General features: G+C 37.4%; 1 protein-coding gene across 2 annotated transcripts; it reads right to left on the bottom strand.

Moving 5' to 3' along the window:
* Positions 1–4,061: 4,061 nt before the first annotated feature.
* On the bottom strand, positions 4,062–7,966 carry LOC4350483 (indole-2-monooxygenase). 2 transcript variants are annotated; one of them, XM_015762372.3, is made up of 3 exons: positions 7,406–7,966; positions 5,538–5,972; positions 4,062–5,046 (listed from the first exon to the last, which is right to left on the bottom strand). In XM_015762372.3, the coding sequence occupies exons 1-3, from the start codon at positions 7,883–7,885 to the stop codon at positions 4,420–4,422; spliced, it is 1,542 nt and encodes a 513-aa protein (XP_015617858.1). In that variant the 5' UTR covers positions 7,886–7,966; the 3' UTR covers positions 4,062–4,419. The 2 variants fall into 2 exon arrangements, with proteins under 2 accessions (XP_015617858.1, XP_015617857.1); XM_015762371.3 differs by having other exon boundaries at positions 4,062–5,088; positions 7,406–7,951.
* Between the last annotated feature and the right edge of the window lie 2,326 nt (positions 7,967–10,292).

Genomic DNA, 10,292 nt, shown 5'->3' on the forward strand with positions numbered 1-10,292 from the left:
AGGGAGGAGCGGGCTGGCGCGGGAAGAAATGGGCCAGCAGCCCAAGAGGGGGAAAAAAGGGGGAAAAGAAAGGAAAAGGAAAAAAAGGGAATTTCTAGGGATTAAATATTGCACTTTGTAGCTTTTAATTAGTTAAAATTACTTCCAAGGCTCTGAAAATTCCACTAAAAATCCTGTTAGCATATTTTGACATGAAGAACCCAAGAAAAATTCCACATGCCATTTCCGATTATTCTTTGCATTTATTAATTAGGATCCAACTCTAGGTTAAATCAAACAATTTCTTCGGATGATTTATTTTGTCAAAATTAAGCGAGGGGATCTTCAGGGCGTGACAGCTAAGCCCACGACACAATTACAAGGCCAACACCCAAATAGGATTCGGACTAGATGAGACACGTGGCTTGTTTTGCAGATTCTTGGCAGCTCGGTAGGAGTTTTTATGCGGGACCAAAACCATCTAAAAGTAGACTCCATATGCTTTCCAACAAGTACTCATGGGCCCTGAAATTCCTTCTAGATCAACGACTAGGTCCGTTTGAAGTTGATGCTGTCAGGAGGCCCGAATCCGAATCCAAAACGTGTAAAACTTGATCTCTTGTCTTCTATGGACCAAAAGTGACGTGGTGATATGAAAGAAGTCTTGGTTTGGTCCCCTATCAACTTCTTCAATCATCCATGCATTCCTTACACTCTGTCTCTTTTTTTCGCCCAAGCAAGTACATCTACAAACGAAAACATACAAAACTCATTGTGTAGCAACGTTTGTTCAAATATATAACAATTAAATCTAATGTAAAACATATACACCTTTGGTTGATTAATACATAAGGTAGTCATGGTTATATCCAATCTAGTTGTGTCCTCATCAGATATGAATTTTTTCACTTTCCTACTTTCAGTTTAGGAAAGACAAATTTTTGGTGAGATATTATACACAATCTCTGGGGTATGCTCTAAGATGACGATTCTCTTCTTCCTACAAACATGCTAATGTCTCTCTCCCCCATTTACATTGTCTGTGAGCAGAATGCATGTAATGCAACTTACATGCAAGAATATGCATGTGCAAATTAAGGGACAATCTTTAAGATATATTATCTACTCCCTCCGTCACAGAATATAGTAACCTAGGACCGGATGAGACGTATCCTAGTACTGCTGTCCAGATTCGTGGTACTAGGATACGTTCCATCCGGTCCTAGGTTACTATATTCTAGGACGGATGAGTATTAAACTATTTATCCAATCTACAATTAAATATTTACAACAAGATCTCGCTTCATTATTTTTCGATGAAGAAAATATGTATGTCTCGGCCATTGAAACTCAATGTTTCACATGTGAGAAGGGATCATTTCAACAAGAGTTTAACTAAGTTGCACATGTTTAGTTTTTTTTTTGTCGCAATGGACCTTTTAATATTGCACATGTGTTGTTTGAATGTTTCCATAAGTGTATTTTGATGGTTCGTTACATTGTTTGCAAATGTTGCACGTGGTGTTGTTAGAATGTTTCAGAATGTATGTTATTATGTTTCAAAAATTACACATCGATGATTTATATATAATGTAAAAATGTTTCAGTTAGAAAAAAATATTTTTATTCGGAATATACTTATGTGAGATCTTGTTATAAAGATTAAATTAAATTAAATACAATGGTAAAGTCAGATTATAAATCCCATAATTAAGATATTATTTAAAGTTAACGAATATAGCTTTACTACATAGCCATGCATACACACTGAGCACGGAGAGGGGGCCTATGCAGTGCACAGAGGATGAAGAAGACCGATAGAGTTGCACGCATGTGATTAGCAAAAGGCTTTTGATTTTAGGAATTCTATCGTATCTCCGATCGATGTCTAGTTGATGTTGAAAAGTTTGGAAGCTTACATTTTCCACAACACTTGTCTTTTATTAATTGTTAGCTTGAAAGCAAATAGAGCATTAGCTTTTTGAATAGCAACGAATTCTGATGAAATGATTAGGATGCACCAGGAAATCATTAGATGCAACTTGTCACAGGTAAGGCATTAAGCCGAAGAAAATATTATTTGCATCGGGGAAAATTGATCTATTAATATAATAAAAACAGAAGAATAGAGGAGAGGGAGGAGATTAAATTCAATATTTCCTGGGCCCTCTTTAGGCACCGCTTCCATTTTCAGTATTGAATTCAATTTAGGCACCATTTCCCTCTTCCGTTTTAGGCACAGCTTTTTCTTTATCATCATGTGTTTTTCTTTTTTAAAGTAAGTTTACACATCTAAAGTTAGTACTACTAGCTAGCATTTATACACAGAGTTTGTACTATTAAAATTTATTAACACCAAAAGTCTGTACGCTAAAATTTTATATACCTGATTTAAATTTTGATTTGAATTTAAATATATTTTATACAAAATATTTCTATACACAAAATTATAAGTCAAAAGTTATCAATGTATAAATTTATATACATAAAGTCTACTATGTACTTTGTAGTTTTTAGTGCGATATCTACGTATCTCAAGCTGGCGGTAATACCATCAGTTGATTGGACTAAATGGCACAATTATTAGGTGACACGTGTAAAGAAAAAAAGGAAACAACACACATCGTTGCACGCACTTATCCGACTCACCTGCGCTCCTCCCTTTCCTCGATCTATCCGGCACCGTGCATGTACGCTTCCGCTTAGGCCCTGGGCCTAAACGGCCTCCCCACTTACGTTATCACGCACAGCAAGCCCACTATCTCCTGGGTTTATCTTAAGTTTTTTTTTAAAAAAAAGCTAACGTTCTGGCTCATGTATATGTGTAGGATAACGGGTCTCAAAAAAAATTTGTAGGATAAAAAATAAAAGTCATGAATAAATAACTAGCAAAACAAACTATAGATTAAGGTATAGATTAAGGGTATGTTTGATACAACTCTAGCTCCATCACTTCTGAAGTTAGAGAGTCTAACCAAATAATTTTAACTCCACTGAAAATTGCAGTGGAGCTAGCTGGAGTGTTCTAAAAAAAAGGTAGGCGCGGCAGGTGGTGACAGCTCTATTAGTTATTTGTAATCCTCTACGTTTGGGTGCATCACACTGTTATAGGGCGGAGTCTCATTGGCAAACTAGGGCTAAGCCGGTGCCCGAAGCTACAATTGTATATGTACACTTGTAGATTATTCTATGCTCGTAAAAAATAGCAATTGCATGTAGATATCTCAATGTAGGAGTAGGCTTAGATGTTACAAGAATTTTATGGACATTTCATGAAGTAAAGTAAGATTATACGAATTTTAAATGAAATTTCAATTTGGAGATGGAAATCTGAAATTTGAGTGAAATTTAGGAAGAATTAAAATTGAGCCCTAGCATTGGAGCGTACAGAATATTTGATAGATGGGAAGGATTTAAAGTTCAAAACATTTTCTATGCACGAAAGCAATCTAAAGAATATTACAAAAGGTTTCTTGTGCTATAGTAAAGGGATTCGATCGCTACAAAATAGAGAAGCGTTTATAGAATAATTATGAGGACATGGAATATAAAGGATTTGGGGTTAATGCTAGAGATAGAATGTGGGATTCTTGGACCATATTTGAGATGGGATAAATTTGAATATGATTTAAATTGAAGAAAGGTCATCGATCGTTTGAAAATTGGGATTAGATTAATACAGAATTTTCTATAATTTGATGGAAATATGAAAAAGGTTCAAAATCCAAAAATTCAACTCAAGTAATATCCAAAGTTACTACCAAAAGTTTTTTAATTAAAAATCAAGGAATTTCTAAAATTTAACTTTGTACTTTTCTTAATTAAAGTACTTACTCAATAGGAACAAAATAACAGCATGATGCAATATTTGTTTTTTGAGGATGTTACATATTTAGAACAGTGATAAGTGATATAATATTTCAATATTAATTTTGATCAATTATTTTTTCATTAATCATACCATCCATTAAAAAGATTATAAGAAAAACTATTTGACCAAGTTGTTCAACGATATGTATTATTAGAACTTAAATCTTCGTATAAGTAAACTACTGACGACAATAGCCCGTGCAACACTCAGGTTGGTGACTAGTATATCAAGTTTATTATGTCACCAATCAATATTCTAAAATATATGAAGGTATTAGCTGAAACATTAATTATTACAAATGGCTAGGCAGTTAACCAAACTGATCATACACCACTGCATACACAAAGTAAACAAACAAACAGATTAAGCATCGACAACCATGCAAAAATTATTACTTGTTACACACATATTTTGTGATAAGAATTGGATCCTCCAAGGGTTGAAGCATAGAGAAACGGTGTATAATGACTTTGTCCAGAGGTTAACATTAGTGTAGACCCCCATAGGTCATGGTAGACTTTCTCACATTAAAGTTGGACAATTCAATTCCTTCGAGTACTTGCTAGCAGCTACACATGTTGCTTTGGAACCAACAATAGCTTTTCTTTCAGACGCACCGACAACCCAAACTCTTCTGACATATCAACCTCCATTGCATGTGCAGGCAGCGCCCAATCAAATTTCCAGAGAAGGTTCGCTAGTGTGATCTCGATAACTGCCATGGCAAAGTTCATCCCGAGGCACATTCTCCTTCCAGAACCAAATGGCAAGTATTGATAGTTATTCACCCAAAAGTTGACTGACGCAGTGGCAGAACCATTCACACTTTCAACAAACCTTTCTGGCATGAACTTCTCTGGATCATACCAGAAGCGTTCGTCCCTACCAATGGCCCAGGCGTTGACCAAGACACGCATCCCTGAAGGGATCATATACCCATTGATGTTGCAGTCAGCCATGGAGACGTGTGTCGCAAGGAGTGGTGCCACAGGGTGCAGCCTTAGTACCTCCTTCACAACTGCTCTCAGGTAAGTCATGTTGTTAACTTGAACTTCACTAACAATTGCTTGTCCATTGGGAATGCAAGCCCTCACCTCATCCTGCACCTTCTTGAGCATGTGTGGCTTCCGCATGAGCTCAGCAAAGGTGAATTCGATCACCCGAGCAGACGACTGTGTTCCCGCAATAAAGACGTCCTGTTGGTTTATAATTTGGTGAAGATCAAACTTAAGATGACCCTGTTAAATTACAATATATTTATCCAATTGACACTTTTATGCACAATTAGATTATAGGTTTCAATGCAGAGAGTGAACATTGACACATTTTACTTTGTAATATGCAGGTTTTAACATTTTGTGTGAATAGATTGTTCGACTAGATTTGGGTAAATCAGTTTGAGTCTGTAAGTAAAAATGGATCTACAAAACAGTCTTTGATTGTATTTCCTGAAATACTTTCTGAAATTGATGCTTGGCTTATGCAAATTGCAAAATAAGGCATGCCCATTTTTCTAATTAAAATATGACTATTGAATATCCCGACAATTGCAAATGGAGCTGTCTAATATGATGATTGGAACAACTCATAAATGTCTTGTGCAATTGTGCATAGCCAAGAATGGTTTATTCATGCTATACTATGCATAATAAATAATTTTTAGAGTACACTCGGAGTAATTAATTACCTCAAGAATAGCTTTGACATGTTCTTCGGTGAGACCATACTCCTTCCTAACAGACAGTAAAATGTCCACAAAGTCATCTTTGTTACGGCCACATACTAAGTATGAATCGCACTTGCTCTCATGGTCGGCGATCAGCTTTTTCAGCAGCATGTCCCACTTCTTTTTCAACCTCTCAGCTCTTGCGCACATCACCTTCCCAATCACGCCAATCCGAGCTAAAATTGAAAAGTACTCCTCCACGTTGAAGATAGAAAGCAGCTTTATTGTCTTATTAACCAACTCTTGGAGGAGCTTTTTCTGCCTGTCATCCCCGACTAACTTCCTTGACACAACACGGCATGCGAGATCGTTTGTGAATGAGCAAAGAATCTGGCCTATATCCACTGCTTCACGTGCGAATGCCGCTTTGCTTATCTTCTCCATCACAATTTTCACCTATCACATTTTATGGTTTTAAATTGTATATACGTTGGTGCAAGTATTGCATAACCAACACAAAATTAAGTTCAGAACATCAACTTACAGAATAACTTAACTATTCTTGTTCCATAAGTCAGCTTGACAAAAAAAAAAGGTTTTCATGACCAATTTAATGATTCCAAATGGTAATAATTGGGTGCCGTAGTAAAGAAGAAGGAAAATTCGGTTCATAGCATAGGTGGCACGTCAAATTCAGAAAAATACCACACGAACTTTCCCATTCATGTAAAGTCAAAACACACGTCATTTTCTTCTTTCAAGAATATCACTACCGTCACTCTTTTTAGAGTTTGTTGAATTCTCAACCCAATACAGATAATGAAGTATCCAAAATACCCTAACTTCAAATGCAATACCCTCCCATTTCCTAAGGTCTGTTATTGTCATCCCAGATTGATCTTATCATGCGCAAGTAGAACTTGGAGGCTACAAGTATGGAGATGGTTTCTTGTACTCTCAATTTGTTCTTATGAGATGGGTTTCACCTTCTTCTATTACAATATTTCAGGATTAGGAGTAGGAAGGAGGTGTGAAGATGGCAAGCATAAAAGTTCCACTGGTGAAGTACGAAGTAGCTCAACTGGATGTGCCATTTTGTCTAAATAAACATAGTCGGCATGAAAATCGTGGTAGTGGTATTAAGAAAAGTGGGTTAAATTTTGTGGTACTTGAATGCCCAGGAAGATAATTCCATCCACTATTTGACTCTGGAATTTACAACTTATCACGATCTTTTCAGGTAATAGTTAAACCAAAGAAATAATAAAATAACATATTATGAAAGTAATAGTAGAAAATCTATTAATATATATAGTAGAAAATCTAGCATGAAAATAGTTAGAAGTCCTCGAGAGTACCAAAGGAAAGGTAATGAAATATTTGAAGATCAGACCAATACTAGATAAACGCATCAGGATTTTGAGATTCGTGTAGTCAGGGTGATCAAATTACACTGTCATAATTTTGAAGCACCAGCATCAAAAACATTTTTTTCTTTTCTCCAATCAATAGACTTTGGGAGCAAAGATAGTTGTCTTACTAAGTCGTTTTGACTTTGGTCAACGTCCAATTGTTTCAAGTTTGACTAAATTTATAAACACATATATACTAAATTAGTTTCATCAAATCAATAATTGAATATATTTTCATAATAAATTTATCTTCGGTTGAAAATGTTACTATTTTTTTTCTACTCGTACAAACTTGGCCAGAACGAACTTATAACCTGAAACGGAGGATCTATATCTTATTATTTCATTAAATGATGTAATCGATCATCCTTGAAATATGAAAACAAGTTACAAAATATGTTGGTTCGGAGAAACAAGGTCCCAATCTTTACAACTTGGACAGTTATTAATATGAAGGCATGAAGTAACACTTGTTACCTCCTCCTCACGGGCAAGCCATAGCGACTGCACCTTGTTGACACTCAGCAGGTGCGTGTTCACAAGCTTCCTTGCCTGCCGCCAATCCTCGCCATACGGTGCGAAGCCAATGTCGCGCGAGCCGTAGAAGATGATATCCGCTAGAACGGTGCGTGGCCGCGACGCGAACACGTCGTCATGCGTGCGCAGGATGGCCTCGGCGGCACAGGGCGAGGAAGCGACGAGCACCGGCAACGACGTGCCAAGTCGGAGGAACATGAGGTCGGGCGCATGCTTCGTGGCGAGGCAGCAGAGGGAGACGTGAGGGAGGGCGCCGATGAGGTGGAGGTGCCCGATGAATGGCAAGGCTGGAGGTGAAGGTGGCAAGGGGTTCTTCCTCGCTCGGCGTGCAGTTAGCAGGGCCAGAGCATAGTGCAGCAGTAGGAGGATGAGAGGGGACAGTAGCAACCACAACCATGTTCGTGCAGCCATCTCATCCATGAGATCTATATTGTAGAACAGTTCAGGGATGCAAGTTCTAGGCGAGAAGCGATAGTGCTAAATTCCTCCAATTTATACCCGATTTCATCTCATCTTCCTTTGCTCTCCCGATCATTATCATACCGTAAATGCCAAAATACATACTGACAAGATACCATGGAGAAATGAGCGTGATAGTACATATATATGGACAAATAACAAGTGCCCAGTCTCTAGCACTCGACACACACATCACTGTCTAAGAGCTTGACACATATGTGATGTATCCACATACATACATACATAGGAATATATCCTATGCAGACATATGTATATGTATATGTGTATATATCTGTGTGTACACACACATGCATATATATCTGTGTGTACACACACATGCATATGTTATATGTATGTATTGCAAAGTAATATCCAGAAAATGATATATCACTTGGCATCACTTGTAAAAAATCTTTTTGATCTTGTAACTAACAAAATAATATAATTCACCCCACTTAACACTAATAGCACTTGACGTGTAAAATCGATTGGATTAACTAACTCGAAATGTTCACTTACCCAAATATACGAATAAAATTTTAAATTATGATGTTGACTCTTACTGCGTGTGTCTATCTCATGACGAGCAGGTAGGAGAGGAGGAGATATCAGGTAGGAGATCAATCAAAATAAATACATGTCCCTTGTCAGTGCTACAGGTGCATTGTACGTACCTCGTCGTTGTTGTTCCTCTATAATAATCGTTCATTCCATGGAGGCAAGGTACATTTGGTTAGCAAATATCTTGGCACACATCTATATGGTTGAGATTCTAGGTGCACGTGAACTTTGCTCAATTATATATCTATATCTATATATACCTAATAAAAAAAAGTAAGGTTTCTGGTTTTCCTTTCATCCGTTTTTTCTTTTTTCACCGTTTTTTCTTTTTTTTCATCGGCCTTTTTTTTTCTTTGTTTTTCCTTTTCTCCGTCCGCTTCTTTTTTGGGCTTGGGTTTTTTCGATGTTTTTCGTTTTTTTTCTCCTTCCTTTTCTTTTACCTTTCGGGTTTTCCCACCTTTTTTTTACATCCCCATGTGTTTCCTCCTCCAATTAATTATAAAAATCGATTCCCCAGTATTCTCTTATCGTTTTCCCTCATGATTTTCCCTTTCAACTCAGATTTAATTCACGGTTTTTATCTTGAGTTTTGCGGATTCGCTCTAATTTTGATAAAAAGGAAAAAGGAGATCGAGTGTATCAAAAACCCTCAACTAATTTTGAAGATCGAGAAAGATTCGACTAAATTTGATGGGAAGGATCCATTCTGGCACTGAACGGGTAGAGCCATCTTTCGGAGGTTGAAGACGGTAATTAACTATGTGAGCTAGTCCTACATCTCCACTTGTGGGCTGGGTTAAAGAGATACATGCCAAGTAGAGGGAGGCAAGGGCTGGGCTAGGATTAAAAACTGTACAACGATAAAAAATATTTTTACCCATTGCAATGCATGGGCATTTTTTCTAGTATCTAATAAAAAAGTGCGTAAAGCTTCCTGTATATTTTTGGTCCGTTTGGCTTTTTTTTGGGCACTGGTATTTTTTCCTGATATTTTTTTGCACGCGAAAGAGTTTTTTTGTGCGCACGCGCTATGCCTTTTGGTTTTTTTGTCCGGTTTTTTTCGATGGTTTTTTAATCCGATCTGTTCACCGCACGCTTCCCGGGTTGAACCTAGTGCCACGCCGCCACCATATCGATCGTGTGTTTCCTCCTCCAATTGATTGTCAAAATTGATTCCCCACTCCTCCCTCATCATTTTCTCCATGATTTTCACTTTCGATTTGGCTTTAATTCACTATATTTAATCTCCGTTTAACAGTTGAAGATGATGACTGCGATGTTCTAGTGTCGTTTTTATCCAGAGTTTACACGTTGATTTTCAGAAAAACAGAAAGAGGAGATCGAGTGGATAAATGATACGCCCAGAAATTCACGAACCAGAATTCCTAAGCTGAATGTGCATTAAACCCCTGTCCAGGATCAGCTAGGGTACACAAACGACAATTGTTGACATGCAGATCCACGTCTTACAAAAATATAAAAGATTACAAATGCAGCGGAAAAGATAAAACGAGCTAGACTTGAAAGCTTGACTTCTGCAGTGGGGTGACTCCACTCCACAAGCAATCCTTGACCGCAGCGAAAAAACATCCTCTCTGAGACAGCTCCAACTGGAAAGAACTTTAGCTCTGGTGTGGGGAAGAGAGAGCAAGACTGAGTACTACCCACTGTACTCAGCAAGTCATACAGGAAGAGGAGGTATGATGCAGAATATAACCAAAGGAGGCTAAGGGTTCATTTGCATAAAACAAGCATTTAAAAACAGTAGATGAAAGCAATAAAACAGTTGTAGTAATTAATCAATATT

Source organism: Oryza sativa, chromosome 11 (assembly GCF_034140825.1).
Source record: "Oryza sativa Japonica Group chromosome 11, ASM3414082v1".
Classification (NCBI taxonomy): domain Eukaryota; kingdom Viridiplantae; phylum Streptophyta; class Magnoliopsida; order Poales; family Poaceae; genus Oryza; species Oryza sativa.

What these genes read in the sequence shown, in the direction of transcription:
- LOC4350483 (XM_015762371.3), bottom strand. Translation starts at nt 7,885, where the DNA reads ATGGATGAGATGGCTGCACGAACATGGTTGTGGTTGCTACTGTCCCCT. An exon ending in GGCTTGCCCGTGAGGAGGAG is followed by an intron (nt 5,973 to 7,405) that starts GTAACAAGTGTT and finishes AAAATGTGATAG; the next exon opens with GTGAAAATTGTGATGGAGAA. An exon ending in ATGTCAAAGCTATTCTTGAG is followed by an intron (nt 5,089 to 5,537) that starts GTAATTAATTAC and finishes GTAATTTAACAG; the next exon opens with GGTCATCTTAAGTTTGATCT.